General features: G+C 43.0%; 1 protein-coding gene across 1 annotated transcript in view; it reads right to left on the bottom strand.

Annotated features, from left to right (window-relative positions):
* Positions 1–25,642, bottom strand: part of LOC306835502 (neurexin-1a-like) — a 285,076-nt gene that overhangs the window by 187,513 nt on the left and 71,921 nt on the right. The window contains exons 7-8 of the mRNA XM_079362091.1: positions 3,244–3,545; positions 364–387 (exon numbers count right to left, since the gene is read on the bottom strand). Of these exons, the coding sequence (XP_079218217.1) occupies positions 364–387; positions 3,244–3,545 (326 nt within the window). The remainder of the gene's footprint in view (positions 1–363; positions 388–3,243; positions 3,546–25,642) is intronic.

The raw sequence follows: 25,642 nt of genomic DNA, 5'->3' as shown, positions 1-25,642 counted from the left end.
TTGCATGCCATGCAAAGTGAATGGGGATACAACTGGCTGAGCCCAAGAGCATCAGGCCAGCCAGACGGGAGAGGGGTCCTCATTATTAACCACAGCTTGATGCAAAAGGCTCGAAATGATGCTCCTAAAAAGGTGGATCAAACAGAATTGGACAGGAAACAAGTGAAATAAAGAGGGTGAAATCAATGAATGACCCAGTAAATCAAAAAAGGATTTCAAAAGTAAGCAGAAGAGTACCAACCGCAAATTTCCCTTTTTTTTGTTAATGACGTCTACAGTAAAAAAGAAAGAAAAGAAACACACGGCAAACCCAAACTAAGAAACAATTAGAATGATATCTACCGAACAATGTAGTTTGTTTACCATAGCGTGTCCAATGCCTGAGTGCTTTGTGGAAAAGGGGGGAGAAAGGAAATTAAAAACTGTGAACAGAATAACGATTGTTACTCAAATAATATATGATGGTCAATACTGTTAGTACATTGTTAAACGGCAAAAACCATACTGTTAGTAGAATGGCACATTCCATGAATGATGTTAGTTTGTTTCCAAAGCATGTTAGTAACATAGAGAAAAAAGGGCAAAATAAGTTTAACAAGAAAAAAGCAGACCAAGGAAAGAACAAGAAAGCTCCACAAGAGTTGCCAGAGCTCGACCGGTGAGTCCCTAGGATTCCTCATGGTGTTTTGGCACCATGTTCTGTATGCAACCATACCGCTGAGGAGCAGAAAAGCTCCTTCACCCTCGACCTGACGTAAGGTCATGATTGACAGAAATCAGATGGTTCATAAGAAAGAATGCCTAAAGCACATCAGTTGACCCTCTTTAACAAAGTCCTAAGTTCAAGACCATTTTCAACTTATTTTATTCATACTAGTTTTTTTCTCCTTCTTTGTACTTTGTTTGAGGCTGGAGTCCAATCCAGTGTATCAGACTTTCCGGCTCCCATTCAATACTGTACCTCCATTTGGTCTTATTGATGAACTTTAGGATCACTTTACTGCAATGAGACAAAGCAAAGAAGACCCTGACACAGAATGAGGAGGATGGCAATTTGGATTCCCCCACAGAGCATGCACTCAATATGCATGGTTTTCTTCTCACAATTTGAATGCAATGAATGTCCGGGCTGGCCGAATCCTTACGTTTGCCAATAATCAATTTCCTGATTATGCAAAAGAAGCAGCGTTGGTACTGAGGTGAGGACCAACATTTCCCACAGAGTGAGCAGAGACGAATCGAGAGATGCTTTCCTAATTACGTGTTTGCAAAGATTTGAAATACTGTCCTTAGAAGTCTAATCAAGCATTGTTATGTGGGTCAAAATAATCCGTTTGATAGTTCAGGGTAAAGAGAGAAAATCATCTGGAGAGCGACATTTCATGTCAGGCCCTAAAAAAGGCCTCTGACCTTTAAAGGTAACCTGGAACGCTATCCTGGCCTTTTGGCTTTTGCATGTGATCTTCACGATTTAGGGATTTTGGATATACACACCAAATGTAGTACATGTACAGAAGTTATGCAATGGACCATGATGGCACCAATGGCAGAAATCTAATTATTAGTTTGCCTTGTTCTGTTTATGTTACTGCATTTAACAAACCTCACTTCTCTATGGTAGGTCGTGCTGTAACAGAGTAAGCCGTAACACATCAGCATACTTCAATGATGGCAGTGATAGTGATCCTTCTACATTTGTGCCAATTCCAACCAAAGACTGACTTAGTAGTTTACGCCTACAACAATGGGGAGCCAGTTATTGTTCTGAGTTCAGAACATGTGGATAGAACTCAGCAGGATTTCAGAATACTCATGATTCCAATAGACCCGTTCAGTTGTCATGTCCAAGTGCAGCCTCCTGATACCATTAAGTACATGTTTGCCAATGCAGCAAACACTGAGAGTGACCTCACTCTTGCTAGGACAGTCTGTTCTAGCAGGTGGAAGCGCTTGCACATGTTCAACGGCCAGAGGCTCTGCTTAACATCTTTCCTTCATCCCATCTGATTCCTCAGCTCTTGGTGAGAGTCAGCCAAAAATCAATTCTGTTGATTCCCTGGCTGCTCCGACGTTTATGAGTTGCACTGCCACGGGCGAAGGGCACTACCTGATGTATTCTGAAGTTAACAAATGGCACAAGCTGCTAAATGGAATTCACTAGTTTCTACGTTTGCAATCTTGGGCTGCCTCACCAGATCAGGCCATCAATACATGGTGTCCTTTCAGGTTAATGAGGATGTACGTCGTAGAGGACATGTAAGGGAGCCAATTTCAACCTGTCAGAGAGTTTCACCTGAATTAAATGAGCTTTGATTTCGAAACCTTACTGTAGATTTATTTATGCTTAGGGATGGGGATCGTTTAATTTAATCTGAAGTTAAATTAGTTTAATTTTCTTGGCCAACCTAAAATGTTAGAAGACATCATAATGATGTTTTATTTACATTTGCCTAATAGCAATTTTACTGACGCTACTTTGAACACATCATATTGTAACTTTAAGTTCTCCAACAGAATTTCATCTTTGGATTACTATGTTTGACCAACTGGACTTTAAAGCTTGGCTGTGCTTTGGTAAACCGTAGCCAAACTTTAGACATCTTAGCACGTCATTTTAAATGAGGTGACTCGACTGGAGATACAATGTTATGTTACAGGACCCACAGGACTCAAATCAGTATTAATAAACTGAAATATTATTTAGTGATGAAGCACAGAATTGGATCTGTAATAAAATCTCTAACCCTCGTTCAGACTCGCTCAGAAAAACTGACTTGTTTGAAAGTCGAGTGTGTTCAAATGTTCCCAGTGACTGAGTGCTTTAATGTTTTCCCGTTTGAGGAATATAACCCACTCCGCATAAAAAAGTACAACGAGCAATCAGAACACAATTTCACTTAAATATGGCGACTTTGATTTGGTTTTGTTGCTTCTAAACCCTTCAGTGCACATTTAACCAGAGAAAATGTCAAACCTCATCATCAGGATGACCCTTAATGCTTTGTGTGCAGTTTTGGAGCCATGTTTTTTCTTTAAACTGTAACCTAATAAAAGTCTCAATTCACATCGAGATGTCCCTGCTCACTTGTGGTTCTGTTTTATCTCCACCATACACCACCATGATTCAATTTAGTAATCCGATTACAATGTCGGGAAAAATGATATATAGTATGATGGTAATGATTTAAGTGCATTTGTTTTGATTCGTTTACTGAGTCTCTGCATCACCCTCTGTACTGTTACCTGACGTAGATTCCTTGTTACTTTGACATCATGCCAATCATTGTCATTAAATTTCCCATTGACTGGCTCCACCAGAGCTTCAAAGGCTCCAGACCCCAAATTAATGACGAGTGAGACTGCCCCATTTTTCAGCGCCAGGTTGACGTAATCTGCCGATTTGCCCGTGTGCAGCATCAGTCCATTCCTCTGCAGGGTTTTGAAAGACAGTGTGATTTCGTCACTGCTGCTTTGAATCGGGTTCAAGGACAAGTCGTAGCAGAAGAACTCGGATCCTTTGAAGGTTGCCACATACTCTTCTTTTCCTGCGGAGACAAAAACAGAGAAGTGTGTTGCATTAATATCTTGGCCTCTTGGGTGCTGGTTGGATAGCAGTCAGGAAAAAAAAAAGAGGAATAATATCTCCAAATGTATTTCTAAAAAGAACAAAAAGAAAAATGTTAAAATGAGGCATGCTGAAGGAAGCTTCACTAACAGATATGCCTACTGAAGCTTTTAATGACCAGCTGTACCAACCTTAGCCAGAGTTAACATCAGTGCATCAGTGTAAATATGCCTTGTCACAAACAATAACAAAAGCTGAAGAAGAAGAAGAAGAGACTTTTAATTCAAGAAGTGGGTTCAAAACCCCTGGTCCAATCGTTGGAAACACACTCTATGTTCCACCAAATGTACTTCCAGACCTTAAGGGAGTTTCCTGTGGTGAAAATGCAGCTGTACAAAGCACCAGGATACATTGTTGGATACATAATGTTCCTTCACTGCTGTCTCACACCTCTTAGTTCCCTTTGTTTTCTTTCATGTCCGATGGATGACACAAATTCAGCACGTCATCCGTGTTAGGTTGTGAGGACACAACTGCTGCGGTGTTGACATTCAAACATTGAACGTTGGTCATCGTAACGCCTCAGCAACAGCTTTTTCAAAAACACCAACCAGGAACAACAACAAAACCACAAATTTGACCTTAAGGGTGTTTAAAAAAACCCACCACATTACCTGACCTGGATAAGTCAGTGAGATACAAAATAAGCTTCAAATTTTAAAATCACAACATAATGACCTCTTTTAAACTGTGACTGCTGTTTATAAAATGAGATTCGGCCGACCGTTTGAATTCATTTATATGCCTTACTTCAATCAATAGTAATATCTGTTGACTGAAACAAATCAATATGTTTGTTATTAAGGTTACTGAAACATCTCAATTTGTTGATGCCGTCAGACTCCACAGTAAATCAAGCACCTGCATTCATCCAGTTTCCTGACCAACAATCTCCAAGAATATAATTGTTCAAACACGTTCTTCTGACAGCATCTTATCTCATCACACCTTAAAGGGATACTTCACCCATTTACATGAAGCTTTGTAACACTCAGTGACTTCAGTGTTTCAGTGTTATGGATCTAAGACGCTCTCAGATATGACGGGGGCTCGACAAAGCAAACAAAACAAACAACAACCTTAAGACAAACCTTAACGCTGTTATTGTGGGATGAACACAGAGCGGGCTGAGTGTCAGAGGGGGGATGCGTGTGAACACCCATTAGCAAGCGTTTAAAAACAGGTTTAGATGGATAACAAGCCATTAAGGCCACGAGCCGAAAACAAACCTCCAAAAACACAAATGGACCAAAGCGTTCAATTATCATAAATGGAGAAGTTTGTATATAAGCCTGCCAACACACACAGTCAAATACACGCACACACAGGCAGTCTCAGAGTAGCATCCAGGCATGCATACAGCAGCACAACAAATAAAAGGGGCCGCTGTCCACAACAATTTGTCACCCCATTGATTCCCTCTTTAAAGCACTATAGTGCACCTGAGGGAAAACTGCGAGGGCCAGTAATTGAAGTTGACTGGATCTCCCCTCTCTTTGGTCATTCCCTCAACGTCTGAGCCCCCTATCAGTGAAAATGAAAGACCTCTACCCTTCCCACTAAACCCACCCTTTACGCAACCACATAACAAATATAGCCAATAGCGTGGGGGTCATTCTCATCTCACTCGCTTCCAACATCACCCCCCTCCCCCATGCCTGTGCTTCACAGCTAATTCCCCTAACCAATGGAGAATGAATTGTGTGTGTGTGTGTGTGTGTGTGTGTGTGTGTAGCAGGGCCGTTGTTAGAAATTTACAACACTTGGGGATCGGCCAAGAGGCAGTTTTCAGGATGAGGGGTGTACATCTCCATGGAGAATTGCATTTCCATTCAAACAATGGCAATCTGTTGTACTGTGATGTAAACATGGGTTTAAATGACGCTGAACAATTTGGACTGGACTGTATAACATTTGAAGAGAGCAGGATGTGTTAAAGCCAACAGCAGTAAGTGCTGTGAAAGAGCTGAAGCTGACAGGATTGTTCTAATAACTTACAAACCTACAAGAACATTGCAGAACATTTTTTTTTTTTTGTATTGATATTAACACTGACTTTTCAAGCTCCACACGTTTAGCTTTTTGAGGCTTTTTACTGTCGAGCTCTCAGCCAAGTCAAGTGTCAGGCCAAGCTCACGCTCTAACTTCCATCTGGCCACTAAGACTGCTCACAAAGCGCACAGCTGCCTCCTTTTTGCTGCCTTTCCACATTTGGATAAAAAGCCAATTTTCAGTAGAACATATTTTCCAAAGAAAAGCTGGGGAGGGATACAGCATTTGTTGTAAGCTAGGCCTACAGAAGTATTTGTTGTCTTTAATAACTTTTTTTTAAACTTAATATCTGCATTATGTGCTGTTGAGTACTCGGGCAAAACGACTAATTTGAAAGCATTTCTTTCCCCCAAAAATATCTCAACCAAACTCTAATCAGCTTTAGTTATCGTTCGTTTTACCCATGCAGAGTTAAGAGAGTGCATTTATGTTGCTTTCACAGCTTTGGCTCTTAGCTATTTTGCTCAGCACAGGTTTTATATAACACGTATAAGCTTGTTGTGACAAGTGTGCTGAATGCTACATAATACAGTTTAAACCTTAATTATTGCGCTTTAATGTCATGTTTTTTTATAAACTCAAATTACATGTGCTATGACCTGCAGTGACAAAAAAAACGCCAAAAAGATAAAACAGCAGCTGACAAATGCAGACAGTATTTACACATGCATGCAGGTCACCTTTTAAAGCACGATAATATCATATTCTAAGTTACATTTTTGACAATCATTCCCTTTATCTACGCTTAAAGGGGTTAATGACTGCCACCTGAATTCACCTCATTACACTCCCGTATGCAAAGAGCGACCTGAATATTTTGTGTGCGTTCACTGCATAATTTCTGAGCCTTTAAAAAAAGAAGGCAACTCCACTGGTGGAGCAAGCAGAGCATCTTTGTGTGCATCTCTTTCAGACACAGGATCACAGCACACACCACCTGCAGTGTTCTTGTCTCGCACCTGATGTGTCACTCAGACGTGTCATTTCCTGCAGGAAAGAAAAGAAAAAAAAAACCTACTCCGTCCTGAAAAAAATGTTGTCATTGCATTCTTGTGGGCATTTCAGGTGTGCCCCCCCCCTCTGCCCGCCCAGCCTTGTCTCCCTGGGCTGTCCTAAGGTCTATAGTCAATCAATCTACTGCAAGCTGCCGGCGCCTTAATGCCCTTGAGTCATGACACTGAATGGGGACATGGATAGGAGCCAGCTACTTTAGTCTGTTCTCAGAGAACAGGGGACAGAAAAAGACACGAACAGAGTGAAAATGTAGCTCCTGGGGAGACACCGTAAATAGACAGCCAGGTAAGAACTTGTCACAATCTGTTGTTTCGTTTTATTTTGCCCCTCTTTGCACAAAAAACTGAGTTCCTGTTTCTTCACCTCACACTGAATTGAAATTGAGATGTTCACAAATTTTAGAAACTCATCATTTGCAGAGCGTTTTTTTAAACAGCAGTTTGAGCGAGAGGCAACGCCACTACGCTCTGCTCTGCTTCCAATCCATCCAACAGAGAACACTGCAGGCATGTGTCGAGCTGGACACATTCCTGCTTCCTCTTGCAGTTCTCCTGTGAGATAAAGCTAATGCTAAAGAAGCGGATCCAGTGGGGCAGGGTGTGCGCTGTCTGGCAGCTAAACCTTGCCGCTAACGGGCCGCTGCGTGTACGTGTGGGAGTTAGGGTTTAGGCTCATCCTCCCCCATATAAATGATTGTTAATCAATAGCCTGTCATTTCTGGTGTCTTTCACAAACCACATTCTGTTTGGTGACAATACATTTAGAGGCATGATGCAGAACTAACTTACCATTTTGATGGAAGTAATACAATTATTCGCCTCTCTAATTGAATTAGTGTCACAAAGAGTCAAAGTGTGACGGTGCTGCATGCAGCTCCAGCAAACAGCCAGGTGTACCCAGTGGGAGTAAAGGGAGCATAAATGTCTCAGAGTATCAATTAACCCTCAGTTAATAAAAGCTGGGCGCGTACAACGAAATCACTCATTCATCATGACGTGCCAAGGGGCCAAAAGCTCCAGCATATGTAAGTACAACAGAGCCAGCGTGAGAGCGAGCGAGCGACCAGGAGGCTCCTCATCAGTCACTCCGCTCTGACACTAATCTGGCATCTGCTACTCTATGGCTGCTTTTTAAATTAGCGCGCACCCAGGGGAGCGCTCCGCCTGTCAACATCAAATCATGACACAACAATATCGCAGCAGACTCGGCAGGACGCACGAACAAATGACTTACGAAAAGAACGTCAAGCGGTGGCTGTGACTTTGATTATCATATAAAATCCCCGATTTTGACCCTGATGGTGTTAAGTAAGATATTTGTTAACGTGTACAGTAAAATGATTGGTCCTCTAGCAGTGACATACATATTATTCCTCCTGAAACAGAAATAACCTTTAACATCTAACAAATGCTAACTTCCTTCTTCTTTTGTTTGCACCTGTTGTTTCATTTTCTTCTTATTAATTTCCTTTTTGTGACTCTCGTAATAATGAAACTTCTCCAGCTCAAATTGTTCTGGGCTGTTTTCACAGATTCATGCTGCCGCCGAGGTTGCTTTCTGACACAAACCCCTCATAGCTGGAGGCTTTCGCTGCCACAAAGAGCAGAACATACAAACGTGCGTTCAGAGCCAACCCGTCAAGCACCAATCGCAGGATACAAATGTCATCTCCCCAACTTTATCGAGGTGAATTTTCATAATAGTTCTCGCTGCTTTCGCACATCAGCTCCTGAGTAAACCAGGTGCATCATTCACACGTTTCTCATTTTTAAAATTCAGTGACATTTTCTGGAGTTTTGTGCTGATGTGAAGAGTTTTGTTTGTTTTTTCATTTGCAGCATGTAGCCGTACTCTATTTTTCAACCTTTGCATCTGTTTTTTCTTTTTTTTTAAATGTGCATAATTTCTGACTTTGCAGTCCATCTATCTCGATGATCCTCATCCATGACTCTAAAAAAAACATCTTTTCTCTGCATTGCCAAGACAGAAGTATGCTTGTCTTTTTGTGTCAGCAGGGTAGAAAACACGTTGAGGCGTATAAAGGACTCAAACTTATTTGAGGTTGCTGGGCTGTAGTCGGGTTGCTTAAACAGCCACAGTAATTACGAGGCCTGACTCCTCTGGTGCCGTCTTGTACATGACGCTGACTAACTAACTACACGACTGTCAGAGATCTCGCTAACACCCAACCTCCTCGCACCACTCGACATACCCTCCTCCAGCGCTCAGTAACAAGCTGAGGTTAGACGAGCTGGTTGTGTCACGCTCAGTGTTCAACGGTTCACAGGAAGTTCACAGTTGTAGAAACGCTTCCAAAAATAAGCACCTGTGGATCGTTTAAGTACGAGGAATGCCATAAATAAAACAGGAGTCTGAGGCGAGGCAACATGAAGACCAAAGTTGTTTAATCGTTTGCGTCGACGCTGCTTGACTGACACTGGATTTCACTCTGTTCCCATTCACTCCGTGTTTCCTCGTTTGACTGGCAGCCTATTAAAATGATACAGAAGTCAGTGTCTGGCAGTCTATTAAAATGATAGGAAGTTAACGTCATGAAGTCGGCCTAAGCCTCTTACGTTATGACAGAGAGAAGAGTTTCTGAAGAGCTGGATTCTCTATTTTATTACATGATTATCACACCATTCAAAGAACTTAATAACACGTCTCACACCGCTGCCTGCTCTAATGACAGGCATTTCCACATCACTGATGGTTGTATGTATTGAACATCAGATTTTTGTTTTGCGTCTGCAGCAGAACTGAAGTCTCTGTGAAGCTGACTCTTTCCGTCGCAGACTCCGACAGAGCTGCAGGAAGGAGGTAAATGTGTGCAGGAAGTGAGGCAGCATGTATGAGCTTACACATACTAAGTTCTGTCAGAAAACCATGCTGTGCTAGCTTAACGTACACAGTCGTTTAGAGTCACAGGATGACGGGTGTCCTGCTGGGCGCTCAGAGAGAGTCCCCTCCCGGACTGTCAGTGAGCAGAAACACTCCGTCCACACTAAAGTCACTCATAATGGGCTTTTCCACTCAGCTTGTCAAGTGTTTAAAGCATGTATTGGATATATGACTCATACTGTGACGCTTGTCATTTAAGGTGTGCGTCTTTTAGTTTGCAAACGTTTTTCTGTTTGTGTGTTTGTGTGCTGGACAAAATGACAGCTTCAAGATTCCTTCATATTAGCTGTTTTTTAAATTTTTTTATTCAATTTATTTGAATTTGCATCAACAATCATTATGTGGAAGTTTTGCATTTGTTGCATTTTGTCTTTGGCTTGTTGTCAATATTTATTATCTGAAAATATAGTTATTAAAAGTGATGTTATTTGGAGCTAAAGTTTGGAACAAAATAATGACCTGCCTCTAAATATGTGCAGACTGTTAAGAGGAGGAGGAGGAGGAGTATTTTTTTGTTGCCTCCGTAGCAGCTTAAATCCTCATTGGATTTCTGTCATGCTGCAGCCTGAACCATGTCTCACAAGAAATTGAACCGTATACTTCGAGAAGAAAAGCCTCCAGTTTTTTTTTTTTTTTTCTAGAACAAAGAAGTTCGAAAGTCACTTCACATTCAGTTTCAAACCCCCTAATCCATCGTATTCATACTGAATATAAGAGTGATGTGCTGTAAGGATATTTTTATCTTGAAAAGTGTTAACACCGTCGAAGGAAACTGCTTACACTGTGGCGTAAGTTCTGTCCTTTAAATGAGCTAAATATGCCTGGCTTTTTTTTTGCACAGTCGTGCAGAGCTGTTGCCTCACAGTTGCTGCCAACAGCATCACAGATAGCACCGTGTTTAACAGCTGGTGACACGGATTGTAGGAAGGAAGTTGTCCTTTTTGCTTCCTCCAGAAAACTCATCCAGATGCCGAAAAAAAGGATGCAGGATGCCTCATTAGTGTGTTACTGTTTCTCACCACCCAGTGCTCCATGATTTGTGCCCACCGCCAATATGTCTGAAGCTAGAGGAGGAAAACATGTCAATATGTTGCACACTAACAATCTTAACAGTGATGGTCACAATAACGATAATGATGTTTGACCGTGTTAATTAGGACTGCGAGCATGAAGCCGCTAATCACCATGAGATAAAGCTCCTTTTTAAATCACACAAATCGCATGCTGTGTGTGCCTCTTGGTGCACCATGGTAGAGCCACAGCAGCATAATCCTGCAGCGGTAGTCATGTAAAACTTTAAACATGCTTGCTAATTATTGGTGAAGAGAAAAAAAAAAGATGTGTTTGAAACATCTGCTGTAAAAGAAATAGAACAAGGGTCAGAGCTGCATTCTGTTATTTATAGCCACTAACCTTGTCTGTCTCTCATATAGCATTGAAATGTGATTTGTAAAAAAATAAAAATCAGAGGTTGCAAGGTCTTCTACTGAGACATAATATACTGTATTGTTTTGTGATATAAAATAGCAGCTTGAGGGTTGAAGGTCTTTCCGAGTGCTGAAAATCCAGCAATAGATGTCAAAAAAATACCCAAACCAAGACAAGAGCGGCCTTATTAGAGTGTGTCAGCCGGCTCAGTGTGATTGGCAGACGCTCAATCAGGTGTGTAGGCAACTCTCCGCTGGGAGCGGCTCCCCATGAGGACACGAAGCGCCCGTCATCCACGGCTGTGTGTGGCACCGACACGCCGCTGATGAATACACCTGTGCACATATTTATGCACGCATGAAAACAAAGATAGATAGATAGATAGATAGATAGATACTTTATTGATCCCGAGGGAAATTCAAGAAAGGATGCAACTGACACACACACAAACAAACACACACACACACACACATTAAAGAGCATTATCTCCTTTATCCCTCTGACATGTAAACTGGGTGACATTCCAATAACAACAGCGGCTTCTGCAACGGTTACGTCGCGTACTGCAATTTCCTCCTCAAGAAGAAGGTGTTTCAGACAGCTTTCAAAACAAAGTATTATGTTCAGACTCGCTTCCAGCATTATTCTGAATGTCAGAGAAAATACGTCTTATTATTTAAACTCACTGTGATGCTTTTAAGATATTACAATTACACAAAGCAGGCTCTTTGCACATTAGCCCCAGTATTAAAATAGCAGGTTTGTGTGTGCGGGTGTATGTAAGTGTGTGCGTGCGTGTGTGCGTGTGTGTGTGTGTGTGTGTGAAGGCTTTAGAGACTCTGTTGAAAGCGCTCTGTGAGCATCAGCAGAGAGTTTGCACGAAAAAGTGGAGAACTCTTCTGGTTTAACACTACAGAAGATTCTGAGGATCAAATGTACGCCAGAAATAAAAACGGGCCAACATTTATAGACGGCAGCTGGGCCCTTAAACTAGATCTTTGGGTGCACACCCTTAACCAACAGGAACATAGCTGTGGAGTGGGTTAGACAAATATCTACCCCTCTAAAAAGCAGCATCCTGAGGACTTAATGACCCTGGCAAGAGAGAAGGTAGTCAGTCTCTTGACGGGATACAGGAGCCTCTCTTTTTATTCCAGGCACCGTGGGAGGATCGGGGGGGGGGGGGGGGGGGGAGCAGCCGGGCCCTCTTGGTTTCTTCCGAGTGCGGAAACAAGAAGATCCAACGAGAGGAAACGAAATCTAACATTTAAATAAGAGAAAAAGTGTCGACCTGAACCGGCACAGACAGGCCAATCTGCATGTGAATGCCCTCACACACAAGCAAACAAACACTGAACGAGTAAATACACACACTGAACAGCACACGTCCAGCTGCAAGGCTCTCACTTGCTCTCAGCCCATTACAGAATCACAACAGCATTACAGTGAAGAGGGAGTGTAATGTGCTGAATACTAATCTGCAAAGCCCAATCCATTTCTACAGAGTAAATCCAGGGGATAATAATGTAAGCCTGAGGGGAGATGGGGGGGATCAATATCCTCATCAAAAGAGAAGCATTTTGATATTAATGTATGGTTACCACTTCACCTAACTACACATAAAGAGCAGAAGACTATCACATTATTCTCCCTCCTATAGGAAATGGGATGCAGCCATTAGTGCTAATGCATCGTACCTGATGATGATAAGGGAGCGATTATTTACGATCAAAGTAAATGAACTGCAAGAACAGGTGTGTAGTAACATTTGATAGCAGCCTCCTGCCAAAATGAGCTGTACTTTAAAATGTGCAGGCGCTAATAAATCTCCGCTATAAGCATCTTAACAAGCTGCTCAATTTGGGTGTACCCTTGTCAAGGTTGCCCATGTGGACCTAAAGTGCACGCTGAGCGAGAGCAGCAGAGGGTTACCGTCCACTTTTGATTACCGGAGCTGAGGACGCAGCGTCTGACTGTAAAGGGCTGGCATTTGGCAGATGTCTAATTCGGGCCATACTCATAGAGACATTCCTCAGACAAGAGTAAAGTCGAGAGGCGCTGAGGCATGTCATTGCACAGGAATAATTCATGTGCTAATTACATCGCCAGAGTGTCTCCGGATGATTTCGGTGCAGAGCTGCTCTTGTCCTCGCAGCTCCGAGCTCAGAGATCCACTCCCTGTCTGACGCAGCATGAATGCTTGATCGTGAGCAGACACAGACGGTTTCTTATCCTCCTCATCCTCGTCCTCAGCACTCATTCTTCATTGTCCAAACAAAACCTGCACCGGGGCAATTGTTTAGCTATAATGATTCAGGATGTCCTTGGTTTGACTGTTTGTCTTCACACCGCTATTATCTACTCTGTGAATAAGTTTTATTTTTGCATTTACTCATTCACATTGTGTTTCTACATTTTTCAAGGCTCCTCGGTGACAATACAGACTGAAAAATGAGTTAAAAGCTCTCTTCAGGCTGCCTGTTCAAGGCACAATATTTACACTTTGGCGACGCCTCGTCTTCACAGGGAATGTCACAAAGAGAGCCGACCTCTGTGCAGCATTTAGAAGCAGTAACACCTTACCAGGTGTTGCAAAATAAAGCTAACGAGGAAGTGCAAAAAAAAACTGCAGTTCATTAAGTGTCCACTTGAGGCTGGCAGCAGAAGCCCAAGGGGTTCAGGTTTTACATGTTAGCAGCCGGGTTCAAAAAAACAAAACAAAATAGGGGTCAATTTAAAAAAAGAAAACCTGATTTGATTGAAATAAGGCTGACTTGATAGGCGGATCTACCTGGTGAAAATATAAGTCCGAAGGCTTAAATACCCACCTAAGCTCCGGCTCTCAGCCTGTCTCTAGGTTGACTGAGAGTTAGTTTGAGACAGCATTTCGAGCACAGAGACCGTCATCGACAGGCTCCCAAAGCCCCCTGCAGGAACAGATGGGTGACGTCATTCGGGCTTCATCCTCCAATAGCCTGTAACAGTCTACGGGAGTTACAGCGGCGAGACAGAATTTGTGGAGCCAGGGTGTGTGCGTGTGTGTGTGTGTGTGTGTGTGTGTGCGTGTGTGTGTGTGTGTGCAGTTTCTCCTCTTTCCCTACACAGCCTGCTCCTGTAAAGAAATGTGAAATCACAGACTGGGACACTAAGATGACGTCTACTGCATGGGGAACCATTAAAAATGTAAAAAGACGTAATGACAGAGAGCAGCACTCTGGACAGAGCTGAAGATGTGTTCTTGTCTGTTATAAGATATGTTGAGCCTAACCTCGCGAGGGGCATGCCTCTGTTGATTTATGTCAAATAAACATTAAAAAAAAGTCAATATTATTCATTGTGAGCGATGAAATGTAAAGGGGAAGAACTGGGCCTACTCATTACAATCGATTTGTTTTCCTAAGTATGTAATTGTACACTGAGTTTTAAACAGAAAAAGATCAAACTCAAGTCAATTATGTCAGCTGGGAATGTGAAAGAGACAATGTTAAGTTCACTGTGGTATGTTAGTGGGACTCAGACCTTAATAAAAGTAAAATGACTTAATCAGCTGTGGCCAAAACACTTACTGGTGTGTTTTATGAGCTGCCAGAAATAATTAAACCGTATCATTTGGGAAGTCATCATCATCTGGGTCACTGCCATAACCTTCATTCCCCTCTGGATGAAAGCTCGACTTGAGAAGTCCAAACACAGAAGCAGCTCTGCTCCTGTGTTTAAAGACGTGTGAATGTAAGCGAAGCAGTTTGCCTTTCATGCATCCAGACCTTGTTTCAACGAAGGTGCCTTTGAATTATTCACCGAGTTAAATGAACCACAAGTAAAGAGGTGAAAATTAAGGAGAACGTGTCAAAATGTGTTTTCTAATTTATTATCAGTTTGGAGAATTTCAGAGTGCTTTTATTTTCTGTAGGGACTTGGGTTGGGAAGCAGAGGGTCGCTTTTTTGGGCAAACCAAAGCATGGAAGTTTGTCTGCTAGCTGTCGGGTCATTTCCCCAGTACTGCTGAGGTGCCCTTGAGCAAGGCACCGAACCCCCAACAGCCTTGTGTAGCAGCCTCACTCTCACATCTCTCCACTGATGTCATGTCCACAAGTCACAGGTGTGCATGTGTGTGTAATGTGAGCCTATGCATGTCTCTCAATGACAGAGAGTAAAAGTAGAATTTACTCCCATTTTCAATTTGATGCCAGCAACATGTTTCCTAAGATTTCAGTATAGTTGCAAAAAACAAAACACTCTGAAACATCCCACACGCTTTCCAATTCAACATGAGGTTTCAATGTTTTACAAACCATCACATCTTTTTTTCTAAAATCCCATTTTACACAACGTCCCAACTTGGTTTGAAAAACGGGATCGTAGAAGTAAACAGTATTTTTCTTTTGATACTTCTGTTGTAGTAACCTCAAAGTGTCATGACTCCCACTGCCGCACATTCATACTTTTCTACTTCCAGTTCCAAAGTCAGCCCCAAAAGATCCGATTGTTCATCCATGCCCTCATACTCTTGACACTAGCAAAGTGGCCTGTCTGCCAGGACCAGTCCTTTCAGGTGCATTCAGGTGGACGTGAGATAAATGTATCCTGAACCAAATCTCTCCCCTGCACATCGTCTTCCCTCTACTCTGACAAGAAAGGGGAACAAAGAGCTCTGCAGTTCGGTTTCATGCACACAGTCTTCTTTTCTTCTCATCCTTAGTCGTCCGACTCTTTGTGGTCACTCAACAGCGGCTTGTGTTGACCCCACTGATAAGAAAGAACCGCGGCGCGACATCGTTGCATGTTTAAAAATGTGCTCCGGGGAACAAATGGCTGCAGCACAGCGAAGCTTGACAGAATCCCGGCGTCACCTCGATGAGCTGTTTGAGCGAGGTCACCAACACCAGAGCTGGTTTTCATGTTCTTGGATGAAGAACGATCATTTCCATCACTATTCACTGAGATGTGCAAGAGGTGCTTTGAAGCACATTTAGCTAAATAGCTCAATTCTATCTGCTGTCCTTGTGCACATGATCGTAACAGTAAAGTACAAATCTTGTACATTATGGATGTTGTGGGTTATTACGGGTCAAATACAATATGTCTTGTTTGTTGCTGACATGTGTACGTGCTTCTCTGTTTACAGCAGGACTGTTGTCCTAACCCTGACTCAGTTGAAAATGTGCAGAACTTAAGTACAAGACTATTATTTTAACCGAAGGAGCAATGAAGTACATGCTGAAGTGTAGAGTATGTTGTGCTGTTTGTATTGTCTCACACTATATCGTATAGTATGGTTCTGTATTGCATCGTATCACGTCTTGTAGTACGCTATCGTATCGTACTGCACCCTCCACCAGCTCTCCAATTATTTTCTCATCAGATGGGCTTTGCTGGCTGTGTTAATGCTGTAATACATACTCAGAGGAATTTGCACTTGAGCTACTGTGTGAATCTAACAACAGCACCTGCTGCAAAGCCAGCAATGTACTGAGGGGTATTTGAGCAAGCAAAGACAACACATTCCTCTTTGTGTCTCGCAGAAAGCCTTGCAGCCATGAGTCGGATCACACTGAGGTATCCTCAGCAGTGGAGAACCACAGGCACAAGTGTTTGCACTGAGCCGAACACTCAACAGCAGAAGAGATAAAACTGAGGTCTGATACCAGAAGAGGAGCGTTCACTCAGCGCTGGCACTGCTCCACTTGAAAAGATAAAACACGTCTGTAAAGATGTGCCAAAAATAATGACTGCAAAGAAGCGTTCTTACCTAACAAGTGACAGAAAGCATGTCGGTGTCGCTGTAGTTGACTCCACATTATAAGAGTCAATAAAGTTATTGCATACAGCCAGATTGGAAAAGCTAAGAGCTGCACCGTGTCCATTGTACCCATTGGAAGAATTACCAGAAAAAATGTCCCCATGAGGGAAATGTCTTTTATATTATGAATGCATTTATTTAATACCAACAATGTTGCTGTTATATTGTCACAAGCTTGCAAATATAGACGTGTTAAAAATGTTACTTAAAACGATCTTCAAACTCAAGCTATTCCCAATCGCCTCATAAATATACATTCAATTAAAGTTGTTGATGTAATACCATAAACAAGCTGTTGACTCAAGGCTTCAACTTAAGACTGCAAGTCAACAAGGAAAATCTTTACCTGGACGAGACCCGAGAAGCACGGCACTGTTTACTGTTCAGCCCTGAAACCAAGCTGCACTCTGAAGGCTTTAATGAAATCAAGTCCTGAGTGAGTGCATTAATAAACATATAGACTAATTAAGCTCCCAATAAATGTGATACAAAGAGAGATCGAGTTGTGCAGTTTGCTTAATCAGATCAGTCCATCGCTCTAATTCCACCGATGCCGCCGTACTCGCTACCGTTTGCTCACACACGGTTGACAATGTGACCAGCTCTCATTTCTCCTTCCATCAACTCAGCGATTGATCGTGTCAGGACCCCCTCCCCACCTTTATCTACAGGGGGAGATTGTCCAGCAGCAAAGATGCTGACCTACGGAGGGAAAATTACTCACTTTGGGGTGTTACTGTTCCAGCAGCAGCGTGGCCCTGCTGACACCAGACCAAGGTCGTTTCATAATGGGTTGTCCAGCTGCCACTCTGCTGTCAACACGCCTGACTGATGAAGGAGAGTGTGTAGCCAGTTACGGTGACAGGAGTCAAGGCTACGGGAGCTTGATAAAGATCAGCCTCGATCAGGAGTGAAAACAGCAAAGAAAGAAGGATAGAAAAAAGATGATCCTGCATTTTGCCCTCTAAGCCTTCAAAGTGGTGACAAACAGCTCTGCGGCGCAGCTCGCGTGTACGTGAGGCGTCCTGTTTTGCATTCAGCTCGGAGCTGCAACAGTCGAGCCACAGGAATAAATGCATGTGATCGGCGGGAGCAGTCATCACAGTGCAGTTATACCCTAACAGGTATTGACTGTGTTACAGCTCTTTTCTCAGGTCGCTGTCAATCCTGTCAGTCTTATGAATTGATCAGCGGGGAGTTCACTTCCATCACAGTGACTCATCCCGCCGTGTTTCAAAATTCAATTTGTTATCCGCTGGGCTCGAGTAGATAAAAGTTTGTCGTTTCAATTGTGTTTGTTTCCTACTCTACTTTTATCTCTACCTTTAAAGACTTTATCCACACACACTTTATAGCTCATATGACTTTTGTTGACATTGTTTGCATCAGACCCTGAAATGAATCTGTATACCTTAAAGGAGCAATATAAAACTCTGAAACCTTACAGTATATGTACTGCAGTCCAAATTCAAAACATTGGAGCAAGCTGTCTCTCCTCGTCCCCCCTCCTGAGAGGCATTGTGCACACAGGTCGCCATGTGATAGACACTGTAGCTTCAGTGTTTAGCCAGCTCTGCATCTGCTGTTCTAACCTCTCTCCACTTCTCAAAAGCAGTGTCAGCGTGAGGCCGGCTCCAGGAACACATAAACACACCAGAGGCAAAAAGGCAGTTTTTAACAGGATAAATTAAAATGTTTACAGTCTGGTACAAAAAAACAAATAGATCTGATTAGTTATCGTCATCACTGGCACAAACTGTATGAGAGTACATTATTAAACAACGACTCCTCTTTGATTTTAAGAACAATATGTGTTATCCCTAATAAGTCTTAACAGGCTGCGATGACAGGTGGGTGGGATGTAAGGTTTGTCAAGAGGCTTAAAACCCGCCTTAGCTCCAGCTCTCAGCCTGTCGTTAGCTTGACTAAAAGTTAGGCTGAGACTGGATTACCAACATGGCGGCTGCTGCAGATGAGAGCTCCTGCAGGAACAGATGGCTGACGTCACTCAGTCTACGGTTTAACGACATAAAAACTGCCTCATAAACCAAACATTGTGATTGTAACAAATACAGAAATATTATTGATCAGAAACATCTCTTACACAAGAGTTTGTGATTTTGCTGCATCAACATAAAAAAAAACTGGCTTTATCTTTAAATCAAACATTTGTTTTTACCACATCAGTCAGATGAAGAGGAAAGGACTTCTTAGAAGATTACAGCTGTGATACAGAAAAGTGAGGCGTTAAGAGAAAACATTGGAGTCGTATTGTTACATCCTCTCTCTCCTGGGCTCTGAAAACGTTGAACCTATTTAGAAACCATCTTGGTATTTTACTCCGTGACGAATTGTTCGCATAACTCGAATGATGTTCATGAGACCATAACAAACAAATGTATCGTCTCGTGCAGTCGATGTGCGGGGGTTTAAGGGGGTCGGGGATTGCTTTCGCACTTCACAAATATTTGGTTGACAAAAAAAAACTGCTTGCTTTGATTCACTCGAGCTGCCTCTTTCTAGCCTCTGTTTGTGCACTTGTCTGCTTTGTTCTCAAACACTGTTTTCCTGGAAGAGACTCCAGACTTAATGGGATTTCCTTGTTGCAGCAGTTTACCGACAAAGGAATGATTCAGTGCATACATTGCATAATTCTATTCTAGTCATCACGCTGTAACAAATACATATACAAAAGCTGGCATCCGTACAGTATGCAAAACACGCATCCAGCAAAAATGCACAAAGCGGGCACATTTTGAGTTTGTGATCCCAAGCCTCTTGTGATGCCTCTCATGAGGGGAGGACTACATTCCTACTGCATGGCACTGTAAAGCAAAGACATGTCTTGAATTAATTAAAAAGAACAGGGTTGCATTTTCTGTTCTTCCTCAGCATAGAAGAGTGAATCGGCTCGAACGAGGTCCCAGCATGGGCTTTTTTATTTGTGTCTTTAAGGCTTACATGCTTTCTTTTCGATTGGTCACTGAAGGGGAAGTTGCAACATCTTTACGATCAATATCTTGATGACAACTTGATGTGGCGATACGAGGTAAGCTGAGATAATGGCATCCGTTATTTTCGACACTAAATTACAAAGTAAGAGGTCTTAGGAGTTGTGTGTCTCCAGTGGCTCACACTACGAAAATATCCGCTTTCTTGAAAAGAAATGCGTTTACATGAAGGGATCTTGTTTTGTGCTTTCTGCAGAGTCCTTCTTCAGCTCTCTCCATCAGGGCCATAGCCCTAGGTGACTGAGCCTTTTACCTTTCTGCAGCATCCAGCCACCTGCCGTGGAAATCACGGCTGTTTCCGCCATATGCCTCAATGTTCTGCCAAGCCTCTCCGGTCTGTTCCGCCTTGAGCAAATTTCATTACGGGATGGCTGGGAGCACTCGGCGCTGCTCATTAAGGCTATCAGCGTGGCACGTCACCGTTTGGAGCACGCGGATGCAGGAGGTTGAACACCCCCAGCTAAGAAGATCACTTAACAACTTTAGCAGTTTGAGAACTTTTGTTCAAAAATGAGGCCATGACAACATACGGTCTTCTCCTGCGAAACACACCAAGGTCATTCTGAGATTAAAGCAGGGTTTTACTTTAAAATAAAATAAAAAAAACCCTGAGAGTTAGGTAAGAGTGTGATGAAAGAACAAAAAGGACAAATCTTATGCAACTGGAAAAGAAATTGGCTGCTAAGTGTCAATTAAAATCTTATTACAGGACACTGCATGAGTTCAAAAGTTTAACTATAGCTCTTAAATCTCTGCACAAAGTGTCAGAGTGAGATTAAACACAATCTTCCTTTTCAAAATGAAGATGACTTCATCTGTAATAAAAAGTACCTTCATCCACAGCTGTGTAAATGACATCACTACAACTCTACTGCGTTATCATGGGTCGCATATCTTTCATCTTCATTCAAACATAATTCAAACATATCATTTGTCACATCATAAGAAACATGAATATCTCGTGTGCATTGTATATATGTTTACATTAAAGGAAAGGTTGGTCATTTTACCGAGCATACACATTTTGTTATACTCATTAAACCGGGCTCCACACACAGACAGGAGCAGAGCCTTCATCTAGCTGCTTTCATTCTGTGAGATCTCTAACCTATCACTGGACAGATGAAAAGAACCAATCAAATGCCGCACTGGCTTCCTTGTGCGTACTCGACCCTTGCTGTTCCAGCTCGCGCTTAAAGATCCCGTTTATTTCTGCGGTTTGTTTGGTACAATGACTCAACATTATTTAAGCACCATCCTAGTAATGCGCCTTACATCAAGAATACTGCTGGCTGCTGTGGCTGAATGCAGGCGTTACTCGAACAGAAGTTCTGCATGCACACAGTGTGACACATTACGCTCTCTCTTTAACCTTTATATAGCAGTCCTAATCTGTTGTGGCGCACTGGAGCATAACAGCTAATACACTCATGGCACACAATGTGTGCAGTAAGACATAGCTGATTCACAAAAAAGATAAGACGTCCTCCGCTATCATATGCGAGCCAGTGTTGCGCTGCCACGAGGCAGTGGCAGTTGTCCACAAACATGGTCAGCATATAGCCAGATGGAAGCGAGCCACAGGGATCAAACGGAGAGTTCTGCTGCAAGAGATTTCCTGCCAGCGAACACCCACCACCCTCTGACATTTCCCCGTCACACTGCTCTCTATCTCTTTACTACCCTTGAAGGAGAAATGAGTTCACTTTGCTCAGGTATTACAGTCGCAGGGAGCAGAGGTGATTCTGAGCACCAAAACAACAACAGCTTTTCCTCCTGCCTGTCCTTTGCGTTGTTTACTCACAATCATATCCTCCTTTGAATGCTCACGCGAAAAGGCCAATCTGTGGCCTGTGCATTGGAGAGGCAGAGTTTAGCTTCACTGTGCTAGAACAGGATGTTCACTGAGCCATGCCGGTGCCATGAACCCAGAGCCATCACAGTGCATTAACCCCTGGATGCTGCCCTGCAGGGTCCCGCTGGACTGCAATTCCAGACTGCTCCCGGTCCTGTGGGGGTGCGGACCTCAAGCCGGCTGAGGGAAGGGCAGCCAGGGTCAAATAATGCTCAAAGGATTTATATTTAGAAAAAAAACAAGCAAGTAAAGGAGCAAAAAAGAGACGAGGAGCGGTGATGGCACGGAGATGGATCTGTTGTTTTGTCGCTGTGACTAGGTGGATAATAGTTGTAGCGTTTGAGTGATGCATGTTGAAAGTTCATCGATCTCTCCTCAATAGAGCCTTGTCAGAGATGGATGAGCTACAATGGTAACCAATCAATGCAGCTAGTTATTTACGGGCTTCTCCTGTCAATAAGCCCGTGCATATCAGCCATGGATCATTCTCACCACATTTCTGTGGTAAATAATCAAGAGCCAAGTACACAACGAAAGATAGCACAGCTCTTGTGGGATATTTTGCATTAAACATTATTTGGCAGATTCAGCCCAGTGCAGGACCAAGGCCACTGATGGATTAGAAAATGCTTCAATGTGACACATCCTGCATGAACAGAAATCCCCTGCAGGCTCCCATTACCAATACCCGGCCTTGGCTTGGCTGTAAGTTCTATGAAATAATTTAAGAGACAAAATGTAAATAACTGCGTTTGAATGTTGTTGCAGAATGGCGAAAAATACAAATCAAGCCAGAGGACTGTCATATTGTTCTGGCATTGGGGGCAATGGAAAGCTCTAAACAGCAATAACATGACTCTGAGAACACCACTGCCTCTTCTGAGTATTCATTTAGAGCTGAGATTTAATTAACTGGTTGGAAAGTGAAGATTCACTTTCCTGCTTTGATCACCATTTGGGAAATATTGGACTCATAAATCATGCATACATGGTATTTGTTCACTATTTCTGTCCATCAGCACAGGACATGCAGTGAAACTACAGAAGCCTGAAGCAGACAAACATTTGATTTCACTCAGTTTTCCAGTATGTGTAAAAAAGGGTTGGGAATATATCTCTGTCTCTCGAACGTGACGTCTGGATGGAAAGTACCAATCGCACGTCTTCCTGGCTCCTTACTTTACCCCAGACATGCACCAGCTTGCACTCTGAGCTCTTCACCTTCACCGCCACACAAAGCTCAGCTCAAATGACCACCGCCACAGTTAATGGCTCCGACTGCTCAACAAGACGAGAAAAGAAAGACAGAAGCAGAGAAGGCAGCGATGACAAAGGGTTCAGATAAAGCAAGAGGACGAACGTTCATAAAGCTTCAGGAGTCTGAGTGTCTGGAAAGTGACGCCATGCTTGCTCTATTTTTGTCGCCTCGTTTGCTTTTTTTCCAGCGCTCGTGCATGTGTGTGTGTGCGTTTGAAGGAGCCCTAAGGGGAGGGGTGGGTTAGCCAGAGCTCTAAGGAGATGCTGCTTCTTGTATCATGCTGGATTTCCAGAATTACCAACCCTGCTTTTAAGTCATGGGAAAACCAGCATCATCCCAACAAAACAAGATGAATACGTTAGGATCTAACTGGACTAACCCAGAGTTAGTTTCAACATCACCAAGAAAACAAGGCAGAACTTGTGCAACACAAACTTCTGATGAAGAATTCTTTGTCAACTTGCGAAATCCTTTCTGCTCGATACATTTCTATAAAGTTTGTCTTCACGAGTGATTTAAATTGCAAACAAATACTTGGCTTACAAAGCAACCTGAGAAAAAGATTTTTTTACCACTACAGAGCTTGACATTTTATTTGACTCTTTCAGCCAGAACACTGAACACTTCGATAGCAAAAAGAAAGAGGAAACTTTCTGAACCTCGAAGCTAACCTCTGCCAATCTAACAGTGTGGATGAGTGCACAATCATAACCGTGGCACTGCGTTTCACAGACAATGACAAACACTCAAAGTGTTGTCTCCCTCCAGGAAGCTCCAGCAAACAGCAGCAGTAACCACGGGGGGGGGGGGGGGGGATGGTTGGCACTCAGGCAAGATGAAGGGCATGACTTCACATCCAAATGACCCACACTAGCAGCTCTGCACTGTTAGAGCGGCAATCTGCACTGACGTCTGCCCTCATTTAGGACGACGCTCACCAAGATTAAAATAGCCAAAGCAGCTTCGACAAATTTAGAGAGCCGAGGGATACAAAGCCAGAGGCCATTAGGCACCGGAGGAAACTCTGCTCTCTCCGTCGTCTCTTTGAGGGTCCTTTGAGGGGGGGGGGGGCAAAGACTGTGGTTCTCCTGTGACCCCAGGGTGGCAGTCTGTCAGGCAGGACTGACACCAAACCAATGTCTAATGGCTCCTAAGCCATAAATACGGCCCAGGAGTTGACAGCCTGGATCTACACTTCCCCCATTATCTTGATTCATTCCACCACAAAAGCAGAGACTCTGCAACGTATTGTGGCCAGCTTAAGTGGAGTTTTCACAGGGATCCACGGACATGCCCCAGTGAATTGCAAACTGGCTGAAGCCTTTTCCTCCCTAATTAACATTTACAGGTCTCCTCCAACAATCTGTTATGATGGCGCACCAGGAGAGGTGAGAGCCCTCCAATGGATACTGAGGTTAAAAAGCAGGCTTTTAGAAGAGGCACAGATAATTTAAAGTGCATTTCAGCACCTATCAAAGATTCATAAATTAGTCCCTAACTGTAAATCTAATTGTCCACGTCTTGTTGAGTATGCCGCGTGAACACATTTCTGCAGCACATTAAGTGAAATACGAGTCGGCCGGTTCAGCCGCTGGTCAACCGGAAGGAGGCTGGGCGCCTTTCAGAGGCATCAACCATGCAAAGTGGGGGACTGGGATGATAAATATTTCACCGCCCCAGATGTTTATCTTAGACACTTTTGCAATTACAACTCTCCCTTACACTACATCTGTTTGTGCCTACAGCTGTAGTTCTGGAGCTTTTCCTTGTAATGAAGATCTGAAGGTCTTACAAATTGTAAGACGAGTTTCTCCTCATAAATGATTCAAAACTTACTGGTATAAAGTTTGTCTTTACTTCTCATAGTTTCAGGAACATTTCTTGTAACTGTGCACCACCAGAGCTTTATACTTCTGTTACTCACAAATCATCTGACTCATCACCCCTCGCTTTTTCAAACATGTCGATGGCTGTAAGGCTTAAGATGAAAACAAACCAAACACCTCTAAGTTTTAACTTATGTTTGATGAAACTCAGTTCCCCCGTGACAGACAGGGCGCTTGGATTTAATGCTTAGACCCGCAGGACGACTTGTTCACAGCGACTCGTCAAACATGGCCGCTGGATCATCGTCCATATCTAAATGTAAAGATGAACGCCCTTCCAGTGTCTATTCGAATCGTGCTACTTCCTGTTTCCAACGATAAACATGTGACCCCTCGAAGAATCGTAAATGGACTTCAGCTTGTATTTTTATTTTCTGGTTGTCTCTGCTCTAAATATGCATCATACCTCTCCCTTAAGCACAACAAGCTGAAAGCACGAGGTCTCCTTCAAAATACCTGAACTCGACAACAGGAGCTCTATATCATTACATAAATATGATACTGCAGGGTAATCATTTGTACAGGAAACTACTAATTTAGCCCTGCTGAGTGTCATATGGGTCTTTGAAGAGTGCAGTTATCTGCGAGTCTCCCCCACTGCTTATGTACACAGCCATGTCATTCGATTACAGCGCTGAATGTGCGGATTTAGCGAGTCAATCTTTCTATTGTGCCTCTGCTCATAAAACACGGAGCTGCTGTGGCAGTGGTGGCCAATTACAGTGCAGATTAATGTTGTTGACAGAGAATTTATTAGTACAAGGTAGTGGGTGCCCGAGCTTTTTCCCCAGGCCCTGGGAGGAAAAAGATGC

This window comes from Symphodus melops, assembly GCF_947650265.1.
Source record: "Symphodus melops genome assembly, chromosome: 15".
Lineage (NCBI taxonomy): Eukaryota > Metazoa > Chordata > Actinopteri > Labriformes > Labridae > Symphodus > Symphodus melops.
This window is presented reverse-complemented; position numbering and strand designations above follow the sequence as displayed.